Source organism: Phalaenopsis equestris, unplaced genomic scaffold (genome assembly GCF_001263595.1).
Source record: "Phalaenopsis equestris unplaced genomic scaffold, ASM126359v1 Scaffold000282, whole genome shotgun sequence".
Lineage (NCBI taxonomy): Eukaryota > Viridiplantae > Streptophyta > Magnoliopsida > Asparagales > Orchidaceae > Phalaenopsis > Phalaenopsis equestris.
In genome coordinates, this window is record NW_018164724.1 from 181,114 (window position 1) to 203,404 (window position 22,291).

Sequence of the window (22,291 nt, forward strand, 5' to 3'; positions counted from 1 at the left end):
TTTAGTGTGTGGTGGGGTGTGTGGGGGGGGGGGGGGGGGGGGGAGCACCCAATTCCTCTGTATTTAAATATCTAACACCTAATCTCTATCTTTTACATTTATATCACCCAAATCTTTTACATCACATCAAAAATACCACTATTTTAACTATAAAAAAGCGAAATGCACATTTTCATGAATAAGGTAGCATATATGTAAAAATTGAAGTTTAAGTGTTAGATATGTAAATGCATAGGAATTAAGTAGTTATTATGTAAATATTCCAGATATATATATATATATATATATATAAAGTGAAATTCAGAGATGAAATAAGTATAATCTGACCATTTGAGATGGAAGATACGCAAGTTGTGATTCAGATTTTGGGTGGTTAATTTGCATGAGGTGCTTTGACTGCTCCTCAAAGAGTTTCTGTGCATGTTTATACAATTCCACATCAAGGCTGTTCATCAATAATATTTTCTGAATTACTGTTTGAGGAACATGAAGGCGAGCCTGCAAAATTCCACAAGATTGTTTCATGAATTTGGAGATAAATACAAAACATTAACTTCTAAGACTGACAATGAAAAACCAATATTAATATCCTATAAAATATATTGAAAATTCCTGAAGCAGTGACATGCCGTCTGCGGCACTACGAGGAGGTTGCAGGAGCTTCACGGGTGGAGAGGCGAATACTGGAGAGGAAAGTGGATGCGGCATTTAACACAATTCCACGAAAATCCTAGCCGTTCGATCCAATCTAGCCAATGAATGGGCAGCTGGGTGCGGGAGAGGTCGGCTGACTGGTTTCTCAAATTATGGGTGTAACATGGAGTTCAAAGAAAATGGACATGACCAATGAGAGCTTGAGGGGATGGTATGGTCAGCAATTGTTCATTGAAATTAGTTTAATCAATAATGTCTAAAGCTTAATCTAGGCTGGAACATGCCTCTGTTGGAAGGCACCAGAGTTTTGATTTGATAGTTTTAGTTAACTTAATAGGCATCATTTAGGTTCTTGATTAAGATACTTAGAATAATTTTAAATTAAAGACTTGTTGCTCAATTTGCTAATCTAGTTACACAAAATAGGTTTAACACCTTAGTGTCTGTGTGAGACAACTGCAACTTATTAAAAAATAACAGTGAAACTGCTGAAAATAATCTGTTGTTCAAAAAGCTGAAGTAGTCATTACATTTATTTATTTTTTTTTTTTTTTTTTTGAAAAAACCAAACCGCAGCTGAAAGATGCTACCGCAACTAGCCAGGCCCGGTGTGAAAATGCTGATTTCAAGAGTCTGAAAATGCAGTTATTTAAAAAAATTGTCAAAATGCAGTTTACCCAAACAGACAAATAGTTAACACTAAAAAAACAAATTTGAATATGAAGATTCATAAAGTTATGCGAGAGAAAATATGGTCCAATAAGATGGGTCTATGAACTTTATATCAAGTAAGTTCTAAGAAAAAAAAATGCAAATTGCCGATAATTAAGAAAAAAAAGTGCGAAAATCTTTGAATCTATATGCAGACATGATAATTGAATTGAACTAGAAAATAATCAAATATTTAGAACTAAACCTTTTTTGAAAAGTTAGCAGGAAAGATCTGTCTTAGTGACAATGTCCGACGCTTTGATTGGGATTTTCGCAAACTAGATGTGCACGTTTCGTAGGCCTCCATCAGTTTTTCAACAGTCATCTGGCAGAAATCAAATAATCCAAATTGCAAAAATAAACAAAATGAGAGTGAGTGAATGTTGCTGAGAATAAAACTGGAGAGAGCTTGAAATCATCAATATGAAGAGTAGGCCTAACACAAACTGAGCTTACCATTTCTGCCATTTGCTAATCCCAATATGTATTGCAGCCCACAAAAATAACTATAATTTACTTAAAATTACATCTTCATCATATAAGTACATTTATAGTGCATCAAATGAATAAAAAATATTGTTATTTTAAAAATTTAATAATAATTTTATGCCCTCTAAACCCTGTAGGCATGGTCAAACTTACCCAAACTGGTCAGACCAGCAGCTTATCAGACTATTTAACATACCCAGTGAGGCAGAGCAAATGTTTGAATGTGATGCAGGAACATAAGTACAACAACAATAAAAAGCCTTCATCCCACTAAGTGGGGTCGGCTAAATAAATTTTTCTCTTTGCATTGCGTCCTATTAAGTGTCATATTTTCATTTAATTCTAATAGATTAAGATCATTTTTTATACAAAATGCCCAAATCATTTTAGGTTTACCTCTACCTTTCTTAACAAAAGAATCTAAAACATCTACTCTTCTAACCGGATCATCAGATGGTCGACGTTTAATGTGACCAAACCATCCAAAGATGTCTCTCTAATCTAGTCCGCTATTGGAGCAACACCAACCCTATCACGAAATTAATTATTTCATAGTTTGTCACTCATCCACCAAAGCATTCTTAACTCAACAACACTTAACTTTGTTTTATGATTCTCTTTTAAAGACCAACATCTTGTCCCATAGGGTATTCCAGGTCTCACCACCATCTTATAAAATTTTCTTTCAAGTCTAAGCGGTACTTTTCTATCACACAATATGCCCGATGCATTCCTCCACTTCAGCCAACCAACTTGAATTCTACTGATAACATTTCCATTTATACCACTATCACTTTAAACAATAAACCCGAGATATCTAAAACGTTTACACCTTTTAATGATTTGATTACCCATAGTTACAACTCTGCAGCTAAAGCTACTACTACTAAAATTATTTCATATATCAGTTTTAGATCTACTCAAACAAAAGCCTTTAGACTCCAATGTAGACCTCCATAATTCAAGTTTTTTCTGAACTTTTTCTCTAGTCTTTATCCACAAGAAGTATATCATTAGCAAAAAGCATACACCAAGGTACATTCACCTATAATTGTCCAGTAAGAGCATCCATAACTAAAGTAAAAAAAAGTATGTGCTTAAAGCAGATCCCTAATGTAATCCAACTGAAATAGAAAAATAATTAGTCAATCCTCCTTCCATTCGAACACAAGTAACAACTCTAGTATACATATCTTTAATGACTTCAATATAAGACATGTCAAGATCTTTCTTCTTTAGAACTCTCCAAAAACTTCTCTTGGAACCTTATCATAAGTTTTTTTCTAAATCACTAAAAATCATATGTAGATCCTCCTTACTCTCTCAGTACTTCTCCATCAAACCACTCAATAAATGTATAACTTTCATAATAGACCTACCCGACCTAGATGCAAACTAATTATATGAGAAATCTTTGTATCACGTCTTAACCTATGTTCAATTATCATCTCCCATAATTTTTAAATAACACACATCAACTTAATTCTTCAATAATTTGCACACTCCTGAGCATCCCCTTTATTTTTAAAAATGGGAACCAAAATACCTTTCCTCCACCTCTCATGCATCTTTTTAGTTTTTTAAATAATATTAAAGAGTTTAGAAGCAGGAACAAAAGTAAAAAAACAAAAAGAAGATTTGCATACAAGCCACACAATTCCTATGTACTTGTATATATAACAACTAAACATTAATTTTTACATGTATAGCACTTTACTCCTGCATGAAAATGTGCATTTCATTTTTTGAAGTTAGTAATAGTAGTGTTTTTGATGTGATATGAAAGATTTGAGTATTATAAATATAAAAATCAGAATTTGGGTGTTAAATATGCAATTACATTGGAATTATGGGGTATGCGTGTATGTAAATACTCCAAAAGAAAATAATTAGAAGATTATTTTACATTCTTATCCGTCGTTTCAGATGGTGATGGCGGAGCGTCTTCTCCAACTTTTTTCACTCCTGTACTATTCTAACAGGAATTAAAAGAAACAGTTATTACCATTCAGAGAAAATGTATTCTAAAACTGAAATAAATTTTCTGGGGATACCTGGTCCTGATTTTCCCCACCTTCTTCAGATTCTTGAAAAGACCCATTTCTGTTAAATAACAACACAAAAAAAAAAAATGCATTAAATAAGTTCCTTCGCAGATTTTATATGGTATTCCAAGTGGGAGGCATAATTCTTAAATTTTTAGAGAGAAACATATTATTCTACACCGTGAAGGTCTTCCCTAGCCAAGATCCTTCCCATCGGGCAAATAGAAGCGGCTGCCCATTGCTTCATAGCGAAGCCCACTTAATCTCATGGATTACCCTGATGGTTACCCCGTGAGATTGCTAGGACTAGTAAAGCTCATAATCGAACATTGATATTTGCATATACTTGAATGTTTGATCGCAATTTGTATGTAACACATTGCATGTATCACTTTGGTTCAGCCAGCTGCCCCGGCCCTGACAACTGATTACTTAGGTCCTTCGACCACTTTGATCCAGTTGGTCGTCCTAGCCCGATGGACACTATTGACCATGACACCGGATTGACCACCCAGGTCAAACCAATAGAAAAGTGACCAAATTCACTTGCATATTTGTATGTTTTGCAAGTGCACTTGCATATTTAACATTTCTCATATGACATATTTAAGCTTACATAGTAATACTTTTTTTTGAATGTTATGCTATATAATAAACTCATTTGCATGATGAAAATTTAAACCATTTGCATTTGACATGTGCCTATATTTAGTATCTCAATGAGCATCGACACTTGCAATAGCACCGTACGCATATGTCACCATATGTGCACGGTCTAATATATTACATTTTGTTGTGAGCGGTGACTAGCAATGCTAGTCCGCCGGTGTGTGAATTTCCGACATAGAGAGCATACCACCACGTCTCTTATGGTGTCACACTCGAACACCATAAGCCCTTTTCACATTGTATGCTCAATCAGGGTTATGCCTTAGGAGTCTCTAAACCCATCAAGTGTACAAGTTATCAACATTTGAGTTCTATTATTTGCATTTGTTTGCATGCTTTGGTAGATCCCGATAAGTGAGTGACCCTGTGTCGATCGCGATGCTTTAACAAACATCGTTCACCGGGTAGATCCCGAGGAGCAATACGAGTTAAAGCATGCAAACAAAAGAGGTCAATAAATCTAATGGATCTAACTAGTACGACTATGCTAAAAATTTTGTGGATATAACTAGTATCGTCTTGCGTGTTACGGATCTGCATTTAATGGCCCTAGTTAAAAAAATATATATTATTTTTCTACTTATGATATTCATTTTATTTTATTTTTTAATTATGCAAATAGTAAGCTAGGTCATATGTAAGGCCAACTCCTTTGGAGAATCCATCTTGGGTGACTTTGTTAAATCCTTTGGATCTTTAGAACGGGGTCGGAATTGACGACCCTGTCAAAGTTGTACATATCTGAAGACTTCACCCTGAGCACTTAGATGCTGGTTAGGATACTTTCCATTAGATTGTGTGTCAGGCTAGAACAAGGCTGCTAGGTAGTATTGTTGGCACCAGACTATTGTTCTGTGCTTGTTTAGTTGTCGTAGCCAGGTGACTTTTTCTACTTGTGTTTTTGGTGTGCTTGCATGTTACCTTGTTTGTGCATGTGCAATAGTGTATTAGGTCGGTTTTTCTTGCAGGAAGTCTTACCTAAATACACACGCAGATTTAATAAGGGGGTAGCAATGTCATGATTTATATGCTAACCATTTCTTGCAGATTTAATAAGCTGGGAGCAATTTCATGATTTATATATTAACCCTTTCTTGCAGGCACCGCTAGAAGTTCCTCCCGCCAGGCATGGCTCATATGTGTTACATGTTAGCTCGTGCTAACATTTTTTACTGGTCGAGTCCTCTATTTTCTCTTTCATATGTATTTGATAGAGTATTAGGATCGAGTCTGTATTGAAGCTAAGATACAAAATGGGCCTCGAGGCATAGGACGCATCGAGCCATGTGACGAGAAATCAGGAAGAGCAGGCTCATGCCATATCTTTAAGTCCAAATTTATATTCTTACATAGAATTAGGACCAAGTATGTTTATACAATGCCTGATCGTTTTTCCTAGGATATGTTGCCGACCCGGTGACACCGACCTTTCTATGTTTATTTGGGGCATGCTTTTACTTTTCTACTGCATTTTTGCATGCTTGAAATTGTTTTCTTATTTAATTGTGGTTTGTATGGAATTAATCTAAGAAAATAATTTAAGCTCATTAAGGACCCTAAAATCTTAAAATTTCTACAAAATCTTAATAAGAAAAGATTAAGATTAATTAATATTTAGGGTTAAAATATTCTAGATTTCTCAAAACCCGTACTTTACTTTTCTGCATGGCCTTTGGGCAGGTTTTAAAATGGTTCGCATGCATGGCTGTAAACCCAAACATGTTTAATAGAGCCTTCACGTCATAGGATTGTGGTAGACAACTGCATCATATGCATGTACTCGATGAAAAGTCCCCGCGCTTCTCCATTCCTGACTTGGCCAAACATAAATTTTTATGTGGATGTTGTCTAGTACTATTAGGGTGTTAGAGGCATCCTCGACCCAAACAAGGTATAAGTCCTTTGTGCGGAGTCTTTCCAGCTTTGTAGCTGAACCTCTTTTCTCTCCTTTCTAGTGGCAACTCTACCATTTTCTTGACGAACGTAAGCCCCATCTCTTTTAACTGCACACGTTTAGGGTCATAGGAATTAGAATTTCCTTTGACTTTAGGGCTACTGAGACTTCCTTGGACGACTCAATTTATTGATTGCTGATAAGGAGCTTAAGATTGTATTGAATCAACTACCTTCACAATCAGGTAGACTTAAGGTCTACATAACTTGAAATGACGGAGTCGTGGTATCTTGACCAGCCAACCTCTAACTTTTTAAAAGATCTTTTCTTTCTTGTTGACACCACTTTTGAACCTATCGATTCTTCTGATGAATCATTGATATCATCTCGTGGACCCCGCATGCCTAGGTGTCGCCACCCATAGTGGTTACGATGATTCACCCTCTGCCCTGTGGCCTAATATAGATGTCGAAAGTATCGGAATTTTCGCTCGAGATGATTTAAATCTATTGGTTTTTCCTAATAATTGGATTTCATTAAATCATGTAAGCGAGACCTTTTTATCCAGTGTTTTTAACATCCCCAAAATTTAATTAACCAAAGGAATATATTCCTTTGAGAGCTGCCCTTGACCCCACAACAAGCATTTAAACTTTATTCTCTGGTTGTGAGTTGCTTTCATACGATCCTCTTCGTGGATGTCTCCAAAGTATTTTCGATCTGATCTCATTTCGAACATACGCTTAGGAGTTATCCACGGGAAGTTCATTTTATATAAGTTTTTCGCGTTCTTTCTCTCGTTTGTCTATTGCCCGTTGTATATCCCTCCTTAAGGTTCTTCTTCTCTTCGAATCATTCATTTTATCCGGGGGAGATGTTCACTCAAATAAGAGAATAATACGATAATTATAAATAAACAAGTTGACGACTCCTTAAAAAATAAAAGAGAGGAAAACAAAGAACGAAAACACATACAGGTGCAAATTCCAACATAAAATTACTCGCCTGTTCCATTAGATGCCACTTCTTCGCCAAGAGAGCTTAGCGCTTCCGATTGAGAAAGTACTTGTGAACCAACCATATTGGCAAAGATTGTTGCCGACTCTTTATGATCTTCGGTGAGACCAATATACAACATATTCTCCAATCTACCCTGAAACATTGTAGCCATTAATTAACAAGGACAATGAATTCAAAATCTTATGCAGTGACCCAAAAAAACAGAGATCTGAAGCGCTACTTTCCTCACCTTCGCTACTTCTAAAACATAGTGACCAAGGTTTGGGTGCCTCCTGACACAGCGACGTATTTGAGGAGATTCGGCAAGAAAGGAATTGTTCGTTAAACCAGCTAACTGTGAAGTCACAAAAATTTAAAAAATTCATGAGTCAAAGAGCTCAAATTCCAATAAACTTCAAAACAGATATCTGAAACTATGCAAATTGAAGTGCTTCCCTGTAAAGTATCAATTACATCAAGAAGATAAGCAGAAAAATGTAGTTTATAGAGGAAATTCTCAAAATCTACATATTATTCAATATAAGAAGTTCAGCAAAGTGACAAATATCATAGACTCTGCATTATATCATAAGGAGAAGTAGAAGAAAAAGAAGTAGAGTAAGAAGTTATAAATTAAATTTTCATTTTCAAACAGAAAAAACAGCCAGAACTCAAATGATAACCTTCAAATTTATTATTTAAAAAGTAGAATATAATACAGCAAGGCTTTCTAACATAACTCAGTGTAGCTCATCTGTCAGAGCAAGTTACCTACCAGCTTTAAGAAAGGGAAACTGTTTGACCCACATAAAGCAAATTAAATATTCTTTATTTAGTCATTAATTTTTGAGTCAGTAAGCAAATCAAAATTTTTTTAATAATTTGTTATTAGTCATTAGTTTATTTATTAAAAATTTCATCACTACTTATTGTCTGAGGAACATAAAATATCCTTTTAAAGATAATTCTAATCAAACTTAGATTATTGAATAAAATGGATTTCATGGTTGTATAGTTCAGTCGACTAGAACATTATCCCCAATTAAAGGCGCACGATTGCCCATAATTAAATCAAAATTTTCTTATTTAAACTTGAATTCAAATTTAAATCTAAATTTCAAATTAACAATCACCCAAAGCACCATTCAAATTTGACTTCAAATTCAAAATTTACATCGTCTACTCTTTACCTAAAATTTCTACAAAATATTAAGCAGCCTGGTCCAATTATAACTAACCCTTAACCTAGTCATATAGATGTGACTCAAGTCATTTTTTGCATTAAATTTCAAAGCACCATAAACTCCATATTCTGCACTAATTCTGGAATGAGAAAAGTCTTTCTTAACAGAGAAAATATATGAGAGAAAAAAGAAAGAGAAGAAATGCCTTTAAGTTCATTAATATACATTTGAAAAATCTTGACTTTCACCTTCAAAGCTGATAATCATATGAAAATCTCCTGCTCCAAACTGAGTACGATACAAACCCTGAATTCAATTGTGCTCTATAAGTAGCTCCTCTAGAATTTCAATAAACCTAAAATAATCATAACTGATGCTAAAGTCAAAGAGTGGTAATCCTAGTAAGAAATTTTCTTAAATCTATTAGATTGTTTGGTAAATTGCTATATGGATGGATTATACTCAAAATTGAAAATTGAAATTTTAACGTTAGAATTTCATATGCAATTTAATTTTAAAGACAAATTGATCCATTATCATACAACATACATGCTAGTTGCATTTGATGCCTCATTCAAAGCTTGCAGTTCTGCGTCACTAGATTAGTTAATGGGCATTTGGTCAGTTTGGAAGGATCGTTTTTCAAATTAGTCCAACAGATTGCAGCCAAAATTTGAAATCCGAAAAATTGAACCAATCAAAATTTTGATAAAACCGAACATAAATTTAATTATGTTTAAATGGTTCGATTATGAACAAACCAAAATTTAGTTGATAGTTGGAGTTCAGTTACGAAAAAACATCAAGAATTACATATCTTAAATGTATAAAATATCAATTTTATTTCATGAATCCTCCATTTAGTTTAAAAGTTTTTTGAATATCGATTTTATTTCATGAATCCTCCATTTAGTTTCAATTTTTTTTGATTTTTTTTTTTTGTTTTTCAGTTTGTTTGGCTATCTGATGATCTGATTAGAAGAGTATATGTTTTATATTTGACTTATGTTACGAAAAAAAGAGGTAGACCTGGGAAGACTTGGACTTATTGTATAAAAAAATGAACTTAATTTATTAGAACTAAATAAAAATATGACACTAAATAGGACACAATGGAGAAAAATGATTCATGTAGCCGACCCCACGTAGTGGGATTAAGGTTTTGTTGTTGTTATTGTTGTTTTTCAGTTTGTTCGGCTAAATGAAAATTAAAATTGAGCCAATAATCAAAAATTGAAATTGAGGCTTAAAAAACAAAAACCAACATGCAATTTTGAAATAGAACCGAATCAACTAAACTTGTTCGGTTCAGTTTAGAATTTCGGTCTACATATCCTCATGGATCTTTAGCTATGAATATGGGACGTTGTCATAACTAATTGAACAATACGAATGCACATTTGCATAAATTAAATTTTGATTTACAAATTCACATTTATATTATTCTTCTAAAACGACAAAACCATATTATACTTTGCAGACAATTGGAAATTAAAACATTAGCCTTGGCCATATATTTAATGCTTGAACTCTTAATTAAAAAATGACTCAATAAAAAAGAATGCATGGAAGTTGCAGGAAGTTGAGGTCTAGTTTCTAAGGAAATTACAATGAATATTAGATTTTTGTGAAATTTACATGCCTTACACACAATTTTTATGTATTTACATATCTCACACTTAAACTTTCATATGCATGAAAAGGTGTACTTCACTTTTAAAAGTGGTAATAACACTATTTTAACGTGATATTAAATTTTTGAGTGTTACATGTGTAAATAAGAAAGTTGAGGTATGAGATATGTGAATATGAAAGTTCAGGTGTGAGATATGTAAATACATAAGAATTGTGTGCTATATATGTAAATGGCCCTAATTTTTTGCCTGCAAATTATTCATCCTCTGTATTTTCAGCTGTAGAAAAAGTAACGTGCAGATATATTATATCTAGAGGTATTGCAAGACATGTATCAATGCACTAAATATTAGCAAGTGATAAACACAATCAAAACAAGTTCTCCCTATTAAGCAGATTAATAAAGGGGAATTTACATACATAGCACACAATTCTAATGTATTAAGTTATCTCGTACCTAAACTTTCATATTTACACAAATAGCACTCGAAACCTTAACATCAAATCAAAAATAGCACCATTACCACTTTTTTAAAAAATAAAAAACATTTTAATACATACAAGTTTAGATCACCGAAAAGCTATTTAAGTAAACATGAAAGTTTAGGTGTGAGATATGTAGATACATAAGAATTGCGATAAACCAACATTAACAGGCATACGTGTTGATGCAAAAGGCTGCCAAACTCTACTAAGATTCATTAGCTCGTGTCACCACAACAAATAAAAGAAGAGACCAACACAGAAACCAAAACACAACCAAAAAGGATCGAGGTGAACTAACATACCTGAAAGGTGGCTCCATTATGAATAATTTCATGTGCCATGGGGTCATCAACAAAAGCATGTAAAGGCATAACCACCTCACTTATGTCATACGGATTTCGCATGCCTTCGATACTTCTAACTTTAGCATGTTTCCGAGCATCTCTCTAACAAAGTTACAAAAGACCAGAAAGCATTAATAGTCTTGGGTGGGCAACACATGTTTGCCAATAATGAAAGGAAGATTACAAACATACCACTCAATTCCCATGCGTTTACATATCTAATACCTAAAATTCAATTTCTACATGCATACCACTTTAAATATGCATGCAAAGGTGTATTTCACTTTTGAAAAGTTAAAATGGTTGTATTTTTTATGTGATATGAATAAATGAAAAAAACAAAGTTTAGGTGTTAGATATGCAAGTACATAAGAATTGGGTGGTATGTATGTAAATGCCCCATATTGAAAATCTTGATAGAATAATGTACAAATTCCCGTATGTTATTTTGCTTAATATGGTTTGACCTACTCAGGTTTCCACTTTTAATCATGGCGATGGTGTATCACACTCACCGCTATGAAACTACACAAAAAATTACTCTTCCTATTCATCATGAATTTGGAAGTTAATACATTACCGGGAAACTGATCCAACACCCTAATGGCGCAGTTTGTAGAACACTAAAACAGGTATTACATGAAAATCAGTGTTTAGCATTACCATTTAGGAGTCCCAAGAAAAATGCTATAACTCCAGCAAAATGTAGCTTTATTACATAGTATAATTTTCTTGCAAGCTAGAGATGATAGTGCATTCTTTTGATAAAGATTTTGTAAGGTAAGGCCGTATCACTTAGATATGTAAATATGCACTCTATATTATCATTTATTTATGCCTAATGGATCCAACATTAGCAAACAGACTAGATGTCAAGATAATTTAAGAAAAAGAAACTTGCATACCTAACTCAAAATTACTATGTATTTACATATCTCACACCTAAACTCTCATACACAGATACATAACACTTTAGTGCTTTAAGCCCATGCATGAAAATGTGCATTTCACCTATAAAAAGCGGTAATAGTGCTATTTTTGATGTCATATTAAAGATTTGAGTGCTACATGTGTAAATATGAAAGTTTGGGTGTGAGATATGCAAATACATAAGACTTGTTAGCTATTTATGTAAATGCCCCTTTAAGAAATTGTGTATAAAAGATTTGGCAATCTCAAAACCAAACAAAATTCCAAAAGTTGGGTGAAGTTCCCCCCATTCGTTTACGACTAATTTTCAATAAATTCTACAAGAGAGTAGATTGTTACAAAGAAAATTTTGTGCACGAATGTTGTGGAAGACATTTGGTTAAGTACGTGTGTAATAAATCTTATATATGGTGTTAATTTTTTGTTCATGAGTTATTCCATGGTTTCTTAGATTATAAATATTGCAAAAAGCATCATGTACTAATGCATATGAAAGTTACATGTACATATGAAGTCATAAATTATCCATAAGAATCTATTTTGCTGATATGTATGTAAATGTTTAATAATGATAGATCTAGCATGCATTAGTAGTGTATGCCCTTCTGCCATAGTAGTTCGTTTTCACCTCGGTTCATCTGAGCTCCTAAGCAGATTCTTCATAGCAACAAAAGTGAGACTATGTTATAAATAATTAAGGGCTACAAGCACAAAAAAAGATAAGGGAAGTAAGCGAGGGAATGCAAGGTCAAGCAAGGTATGTAGCAGGGAGCACAAGCGAGAGATTGTAGGCTTTAAGTGCAAGAATGCGACATGATTGCAAGCAAGATATCAGGACTCCTGCACGAAGGCCAGCGATGGAAACAAATGATGAGGGTAATTGGGGCGGCAAATAAGGTTAGGAGTAACCTTGCTCTATTACCATGTAGGAGGGAATAGAACTTCTTGAATATTCTTAAATGGAGAGCACCTCAATATGTAATACAGAAATTGATATAATAGGACAAAGTGCAATGAAATAAACATGCTCTACTAACCATGAGAAGTCCCCAAAAATGATTTTCCTATGCCAATAAACACAACTATTATGTCCAAAAGATCAAACGATTTGAAATTAAAAATAAAGTCTAAGACAAGTAAACTATTTATGTCTACATTTTGGTTACAAATAGCAGAATTTTTGTTCAGGGTTAGATTTAGGTGACCCAAACCAAGCTCAAATCCCATAGGGTGCTAAACTGTGGTCACCACCATCAAAGCATGGTACTTTTTAAAATAAAGTATATTAAAAAGAGGCACAAATGTATGTTTTCCCAAACAATGAATTTGTAAGACTCACCTTCAGGCACCTCCATAATATAGGGACCTTCTCACAAATTTGTCATCTTTATATTTGAGTGTAAAAATAGGTAACAGCATAACAAAAACAAGAACTTAGACGAAAGTCCTAGGTCAGACCAAGCAATAGTGAACCTAAGCAACTCAAGCACGACAGAGTTAAGGGTTTATTGAGTGAGAAGTCGTGATTCACCAAAGTCATCAAGTTCCTGAGTCGTAGGTGAGCAACATGCTCCGATGCTAGATTATGATTGGGGGCTACAAGTAGCAATGGAAATTTAACCAATAAAGAAAGAACAACTTCTACCAAAAAAGCTGGCATAAGGAGTCAACTTAGTTGGGCATAATAAATGGTTATGCAACCTCATAACACCCATATATTTATGACACATTTATAATCTTTCTTGAAGCAACAATGTCTTTAGAAGCTTGGCTAAATATCATAAGTGAGCATGATTTTCCAAGAATAAATTGGGAGCCTCAACAAAAGTAAAAAATAAAAAAAAAGAAACTTCATATTAAAATATGCCAATAATTGAAAAGGAAAAATGTATGCAACAAAGGCCATGAGAAATACCCGAAAAAATAGGTCTTCTCTCATCCAAGGAACTAAGTACTTCCATGGCCATATATCCAAGGTACTTACTCCACGAGATCTGGATATCATTTTTCTAGTCATTTGCATCACCGAAGTTAAATTTGGATGAACAAGAAACCTAGCTGCAACTTCCACTGCAAACTCATACGTACTAAAAACTCGATCAATTGGATTTCTTAATATTGTTACAACTGAAGTTTTATCTTTAGGAAGCTTTGACATCAAACTATAGTCATCATGAGTAACAAGCAATCTACATTTGGGTTCCCTGCATAAAATCAAAATTAACTATTTAGTAACCATAACTACATAAACTAATTGAATTATATACTTGTTTCTAGATGATATATGATGAAACAAAAAAATTTAAAAACAATTTGCACCAAAAAGTATTTCCCTGATGACTAATATATAAAAAATGCTAAGAGGCCATTTGGGATCACTTTGGATTTAAGTATTTTTTTTAAATTTTATTTTCTTTTACTTATATTTTGATTTGAAATAAAACATATTTGATTAAGATATGGTTTTTTAAAAAAAAACTAAAAACATCTAAAAAAATTGTGTTTTCAAAAACATGTTACTTTATTTTTAGAAATAAAAAAATAAAATATGTAAAAAAACACTAAACATACATTTTTTTTAAAAATACAAGAAAAAAACATACGCAACGATAAAAATACAAAATTTATCCCAAACAAGCCCTAAACAAATGAGAACAACTAGAGCTCATTATTTGGAGTTAATTAGCAATGCATGACTCAAAAGGTTTGGGTTACTGATCTATCTAAAGTAAAAAAATACAAGCTCAGTTAACTAAAGCCATTACATACTCTAGTTAGAAATTCGATGTTAGTTTGGGATGAAAATAAAGAGCTCTCCAAGGACAAAAGGGAAGATGGGAAGGAGGAAGAAAAAACAAAGTTCAGAACATGTTTATACACATGGTAATGTAATTCTTGTTTACCTTGGATCAAAACGTAATTTGTCATATGAACGGGGGCACTCGTCGGTGTTCGCATACAGTTTTTTCAAGAAACTGTTACAGGAAAAATACAAGAAAACTAAAAAAAAAATTTGTAAAATGCAAATAAGTTGTCTGGTTGGTGTAATAACCAAATAGAGAAATACTAACCAGTAGTAATAAGTTCTCCCTCCAGTTCTAGGAACATGTAAGAAAAATAACAAATCCTTTAGAGTCAGCTTGTCTGCCTTGATTCCATTGTCAGCTGAAGATTCAGCCCACTTCCTAACTATATTTTCACAGCGGGAAAAATCATCACCGCCCTTAGATGCAAGTGCTGATAAAAAGACCAGAAATGATTCAGAAAAAAGAGCTCTAACTATTTTATTGATTATTTGAAAGTGATTTATTGGCCCCAAATTTTATATTTTGCTGATTGAACTCCATAGGCAAGGAAAAAACTGAGCTTAATAAGTTGCATGAGTAGCATAAAGAATGAATAAAACCAAATACTTGCAAACACGTGTATCGCTGCAAGCCAAGTTATATATATTGTTGTACTTAGAGGGGTGAACTAGTCAAGTCCAGCCAAGTTCGAGCAACCCTGAGCTCGTGTGTGATCTTAATTAATTAATCGAATTAGAGCTCAAGCTTGAGCTCAATTTTACAGGTTCTAGGCTCATGTATTATGAAAGAAACAATAGGACTATGATTCAATCCACTTTTGTAATGATAACAATAATGAGAAACTAGAGGATAAATAAAAACAAATCGATGGAGAAAATGATAAGCGAACTTTTTAAAAGTTGTTAAAAACTTTTAATTCAAACCCTTGAATTATAATATATTTTAATTTTAATTTATATTAATATTTTTAAATAAACAGGCTCACGAGTTAAAGAGTAGAGTCAGAACTAGCTCAAGATGGGCTCACGAATTAAAGAGTCGAGTCAAGGCCGCGCTTGACTCAGTTGCACCCACCCAGTGAGAAGAAGGTTGTGATCATCTTGTTGCATGTAAATATAAGATAATAAGTGAAAGTCACCAAGAGAGTAGATGATATACCCAAAGAAATAAGCATCAATAAAATGCTAAGTCTCCTAGCCCTTGCCATAACGGATTAAGGCTGTTTACAAAAAAAAAACAACAACATTAGCCTTTATTGGTTTATCAGCACCAAAAAAACAGAGAAAACTTTGTTCCAAAACTTCATCATAATTACTTAAAGACACCATAGCCTCTACTGATTATCATTAATCTTTTAATCGAAAAGTAAAAGCATATAGTCTTACAGATACAAGAAAAATCATAAAATGCAAAATGAAAAATCTTAACAATGTCAGTAAAAGAATGCTAATGGCATGTTAAAATAAAATAATTCAATAGTAATCTGATAAATTACTCAGAAATTCACAAACAGAATATATGATAAAAGAAATAATGATTCAAACAAACTACATGCAGCATACCTACATGAAAACTAAGGAGCAAAAACACATAAGCCTTTGATATTATACTATATGAACCAAAAGAAACAGTTTCTAAGGAACTAAAACCTAGAAATCCAAATGAATACAAAAGAAGGTTAAATACAGCAAAAAGATTGAACATTTAAACCTAAAATTTCCTAATAATAGGGCCTGAAAAAGAAATAATAAACTCAAATTTTCCCAAACAGCTGAAAATTTTGCGAAACAAAACAGTTTCTAGCACACACTCAATCAGAAATCCCCATAAACAATCCACTCTATGAAAGAACATAACTAAAAAACAGAAGAACATCCTGTAACAACACTATATCGGATAACCTAGCCGGCCAAAACCAAAAATCCGCATTCAAATGAGATCTCTCCGACCCGCTTTCTAAAAACCCTACAAACGGGATTTTGAAAAATGCGCATGAAACCCTAACCATCAACTTTAAGGTACAATTCAGCAATAAAATAACACTGAAGACCAGAGTGAAGGGGGAACAAACTACCAGAATTTCGAGTTCATGAATCTTAATTTTCGGGGAATATCCGATTTTCAATGAAGCCCCAAAATTCCCAACCCGACCAAGCTTCGAAATCAAATCAAAAATCAATTGTTTTTTCTTTTGTTCCAGACAACTTTTCTCTGAATTCTCGCTGAATCTTTCCACCCAGATTTACAAGAGATCTTCTGAGTGGATTTCGAGACGGCGGATCCATCGAAAAAACGCTTTGACTCCACAATTGGGAATGGAAATTGAAAATAAATCTTTTTTTTTTTTAAAGTGGTTTTGAAGTATTAAACACTTAATTCTTTTTGCATTTATTTATCACACAATTAAATTTTTATTTTTACAATCTAATCATCATTAATCTTTTTTATAAAAAGAAGATGAACGACAACATATGTCTGTCTATTTCATATTTGCTAATTCGACCCAGATGAATTCAAATCGGGGACCGAGAAGACTTACATCTAATCTTTTTTATAAAAAGAAGATGAACGACAACATGTGTCTGTCTATTTCATATTTGCTAATTCGACTCAGATGGATTCAAATCGGGGACCGAGAAGTTTTACGCTGCCGAAGCTGCCAACCAACAGACCAACAGTTGCGCACATGAGCTAAGCATATTAAAGTGTAATTCACATTTTTCATACATCTTTTCAAAACATAGAAAAATATGTTTAATTCGTAAAGATTAAAGTTCATGTGCGAGATAAGTAAATGCATGAGGATTAGGTGATTCTTACTTTAATTTCTTTTTTTTAATTGGAAATATGAAATAAAAAGAAGTCAAAAAATAAAAATATTGTCTAATTTTTAATTGAGTTATAAATGAGTTTTAATTTATGCATAAAAATTTCAAATTTAGGGATGTGAGAGAATCAATGCATTTCAAAAATAATTCTTTATTGGATTAGTCATGATTTTTTAAAATGAAAAAGTTTTAGAGGCATTTACATGCATTCCACTATATTCCTATGAATTTAGATACCTAACAAATAGAGGCTTGACTTCATGAAACTTAAGAGATAGTTGACCTTATTTGTTTATCAACCCTCGTATTTAAGTCAATGTTCCTTTCTAGTGCCCTTAGGTCGTTGACCTTAGTTTGACTTAAAGCTTGGGTTGGCATAAATGGACTCGTGTTAGGGTCTGTTTGGGGCAGCTGCGGCTTTTTCAGCTTTTCAGTTGTATATTCTCAGCTTTTCAGCTGTAATTGTGCTGCCCCGGAAAGTTTCTGCGGGGAAGTTAGCTGGTTGTTTGATGTAGTTGTCTGAAAGCAATTGTAGATCGGCTGTTTCTAGAAAATTGACAATTGTGTCTGTGTATTAATGTTGTTTGTAACAAAATATAAAATAATGTTTTTATTAAACAAATTATTGCTTAAGAAATAAATTAATATTAATTACTTTTATTAATTAATAAAACTTATATTTTCATCAAATAATTTAAAACAAAAAATATGTTTATAAATAAAATAATTAATCATTAAATAATAATATATAAATTTATTTAATTATGACTAATTTGAAAATATATGAATTAATCATTAATTATCAATCAATTAAATTAATAAATTTAAATTTAAATAAAAATAAATTAAATTTGTTTTTAGTTAAAATTATTTTTAATTAAATCTTATTTAAAAAATGTTTAACACTTAGACATTCACGAACAGAACAAAGTTTGGTCGTTTTTAATATTATTAATTAAATGTTTTTAATTTCTTTCTAATTAAATATTAAATTATTTTTTTTTTTTTTAATTTCTTTCTAATTAAATATTAAATTATTTAAAAAAAAAAATGCAAAATAAAGTGTGCTTTATATAAAAAGGCAGGTAAGGGTTGAGAATATGCTCCTTTAGCTAATTCCTTTCCCAGCGAGCCTCTAACCCTAATTATTTAGAGGCTCGCTCTGTAGAAAGGCAACCGCGAACGCAGGCCGCGGGGCTCTACCCACAATCGACTTTTAAGCAAAAAAGTCAGACGCGACTGCCTCAATACGCTCCTAAACGCCGAACTTCGCGGTCGGTCCACGCACCGCGCTCCAGACGCCCTCCCAAACGAACCCTTAGTTCAGATCAAAATTAAAATCAACTTAAATTTAAAGCTAATTAAATAAACCCAATTTAAAATGAACCCGAATGAATATTAAAGTAAACTTGAACATAATTTTTAAATTAAATGACAATACATTCAAAAAATTAACTTAAAATTACTACTTAAACCTAAACCTAATTTAATATAAAACTATGCTTACTTTTAAATCCAAATCTAAAGTTAAAATTAACATAAATTAAAGTGAATCTTGCAAAAAAATTAATCAATCGGTAACTAAAATCTAAACTCGAAGCTAAACAAAGGCTGTCAAATTTGCTTGTTGTTTAGAAATAGTTCGTGTTTGGTTAAGGTTTTTTAAGAACCTCGTGTTCGATTTTATTCACTGAGTTAACTAATTGAACACGAACACATTTTTTTTTTTCTTATTTTTTTTTTTTGAGCTCGATATATAAATGAGCCAAACACGAATATAGTTTTGTAAATTTGCGTTTGGCTCGTCATGTTTGGCTCATTTTGGCTCAAAATAATTAAATTATATATATATAATCTATTAAAATTATTAATTAAAAAATAGAATAGAAATAAATTTCATTTTTTGGTACATACATTCCACCATTTATATGCATTTTTTGAAAATTAAAAGGGTGGTATAAATGTAAATAATTAAGCTCAAAGACCATAGATATGTAAATACACAGCAATTGAGTGGTTCAGTTTTAAGAAGATTTGTATCCTTGTCCGATTCTTATGTATTTACATATCTAGCACCTAAAAATCATTTTCTTTTGCATACATACCACTTAAATCATGCATGAAATAGTGTACTTCCTAGAGAGAGAGAGAGAGAGAGAGAGAGAGAAGTTAAAATGGTGGTATTTTTTAACATAAATGTGTAAATTCTCCTATTTTGTTTTAAATCCGCGTACATTTAGCCACAAAATTCTCTATATATTCGTCATTCAAATGAGTTATAAAGTCCATTTGATATCTGCATGCACAATACGTATGTTTGGGACAGCTGCAACTTATTAATAAAAACTACTGATAAGCTGTTGAAAAATAATCTGTTGTTCAAAAACTGTGATGGCTATTACACTTTTTTTTTTCTTTGGAAAAAGTTAGACCGCAACTAGAAAACTAACACCGCATCTAGTCATGAACGGCGTGAAAACACTGATTTAGCGGTTTGAAAAAGCAGAAGAATTGTCAAAACACAGTTTATCCAAACAGGCCTGAGTGCGTTTTCAAAACGCACCGTATCGCACCAAATAAGTTGCCCCATGCGGGTCTCTAGCCACAAAGTCTTCACATAAACCTGTAAGAAAATCTGCACAAATCAGCCATTAAACAGTCATAAGAATGCATTAAGAAAATCTGTCCAAACCTTCATCAAATCTGCATAAATATTGCTGAAATTGTGCATGATTTCAGTCATCAAATAATTCATAAACTTGGTAGAAATCGTTTTTAATTCAACTATTTTCTAGACACCACTTAGGTCTCGCCTGAGAGGACGGTCAAATTCCGCTAGGTTATAGTGAACGCTGAACCCTGAGCTTATTACGCCTAAGATTCTGCTGAAACAATAAAGATCTGTTCTTTGAGTGTTTCCTATTTGCAGGAGTTTCAAAGAGTAAAAAAATGCAATCTTTCATCTTCTCAGTTTAGAAATATCAGAAAAGGTATAGTTTTTATTTCAATTTGTTTTGTTTCAGAGATGAGATCCCTTTTTTGTTTTCTGAAATAGGTGTCTGTGTTTTGGCTCACTGTTAGAGATTTAAGCTATTAGGAAATCCTGAATGAGTTCGATCCAGTAATCTGTATGGAAACAGATTTACTAAATCCTGTAAATCCAACAAGACTATTTTACAATTTCTGTTAGAATTTAAAAAGCCGTTATGACTGTTAAGATGAGGCAATGCCTGATAGACAGACATTCGGAAGCCTGCGAAGTTAAATCTCAAGCCCGCAAAGTTAAATCCAATGGTTCGTAGGATTTAGCAAATCCAGAATTTATAGCCGAAATCCGTGAAATCTTGATTTATATCATCCGGTAGGAAATCCGCCCTTAGATACCCCTGAAGATGTGAAGATTGAGGAAGAGTAGATGGGAGGTGAGAGGAGCTTTTAGGTTATGTGGAATTTCAATCATCAAGGTTGTTGGATTTTGTTACAGGAAATTTGAAGCATTGTTACATAAATCTTTTCTTATAATCCATTCATCATTAATTCAGATTTCACTAAGAGAAAAGGGCTACAGATTTGTTCAGTTTTCATTGCAGCATTTATTTATTTATTTATTTTTTTAAGATGTTCTTTGCATCCATGGCAGCATGCATTTTGTTAGGTATGAGCTGGAGCAGAACGGAGCTAGCCAGCGGAACGGAGCGAAAGCATCTGTCAAATCGGGAGAGTTTCTTTATGTGGGTCGGGGGTGCGGGCTCTACATCGTCGCGGTACGATACAAAAGTAATTTTGTAATTAATATATATATATATATGGTATATTGTAATTCTAAATGGGATTTTTGTACTCTTTTCGTAAAATCTAAAGAAGCCGCCGCTCAGCTCCCGAAGACGTAGGAAAATTGCCAAACATCGTTAAATCTTTGTATTTTCTTCTTGATTTCTATGATTCTCGAGCTTTATTAGCCTTATATTCACAAAAAATTTTGTAAATTCAAGATTAGAGCCTTTACTGCACGAAATTTAAAGCATTATCTTATCTGTACCACTCATCAAGTTTTAAGATGTTTGATAGCTTTCAGTGCACGTGAAATTTGTGGCACGTGCGGCGATAACTTTCGGTCAGTTGAGATGGGAAAATCAATTAAAATTGATATTGCACTCATCTCAAAGTAAATATAAGGTTTGCATATACATCACCTAATTCTTATAAGTTTTCATACTTAAGACTTAAATTTTAATTTTTACATATATATCATCTCACTTGTGTATTAAAGAGGCATTTTGCATTTTTTAAAAAAGAAAAAATAATAATATTTTTAATGTGATGAAATATTTGGGTGGTATGAATTTAAAATATATGTAAATACATAAGAATTGGTGGGTATTCATGTGAATACACCTACATTTAATGACTTCAAGATACATCAAGAGGTCTCATACTAGGTAGTTCTCAGATTAAACAAATGCCAAACACACTAACAATGTCTATTTTTTTTTAAAAGAAGGAAGATTTACGTGCATACGACTCAATTCTTATGTATTTACGTATATCTAACACCTAAACTTTAATTTTTACATTTATGCCACCAAACCATTCCTGTGACAGACAATTAGAGAAAG

General features: G+C 32.8%; 2 protein-coding genes across 3 annotated transcripts in view; both read right to left on the reverse strand.

Moving 5' to 3' along the window:
- Positions 1-327: 327 nt before the first annotated feature.
- On the reverse strand, positions 328-17,158 carry LOC110024958 (protein-tyrosine sulfotransferase; the record flags this gene model as incomplete). The annotated part of the gene is given in 12 exon segments (XM_020725162.1): positions 328-498; positions 1,571-1,690; positions 3,761-3,824; positions 3,909-3,957; positions 7,468-7,615; positions 7,712-7,816; positions 11,069-11,212; positions 13,956-14,244; positions 14,944-15,015; positions 15,112-15,277; positions 16,006-16,066; positions 16,922-17,158. Coding segments are annotated over 11 exon segments (1,377 nt in total), but the record flags the coding sequence as incomplete, so codon positions are not given.
- Positions 17,159-20,030: 2,872 nt separating this feature from the next.
- Positions 20,031-22,291, reverse strand: part of LOC110024949 (carbon catabolite repressor protein 4 homolog 6) — a 52,072-nt gene continuing 49,811 nt past the window's right edge. Inside the window, exon 17 of one of the 2 annotated variants that reach the window (XM_020725148.1) lies at positions 20,031-20,298. The gene's annotated coding sequence lies outside the window, so the exon portion shown is untranslated. Of the gene's footprint in view, positions 20,311-22,291 lie in introns of both variants that reach the window. The other variant, XM_020725149.1, reaches the window with a different exon arrangement.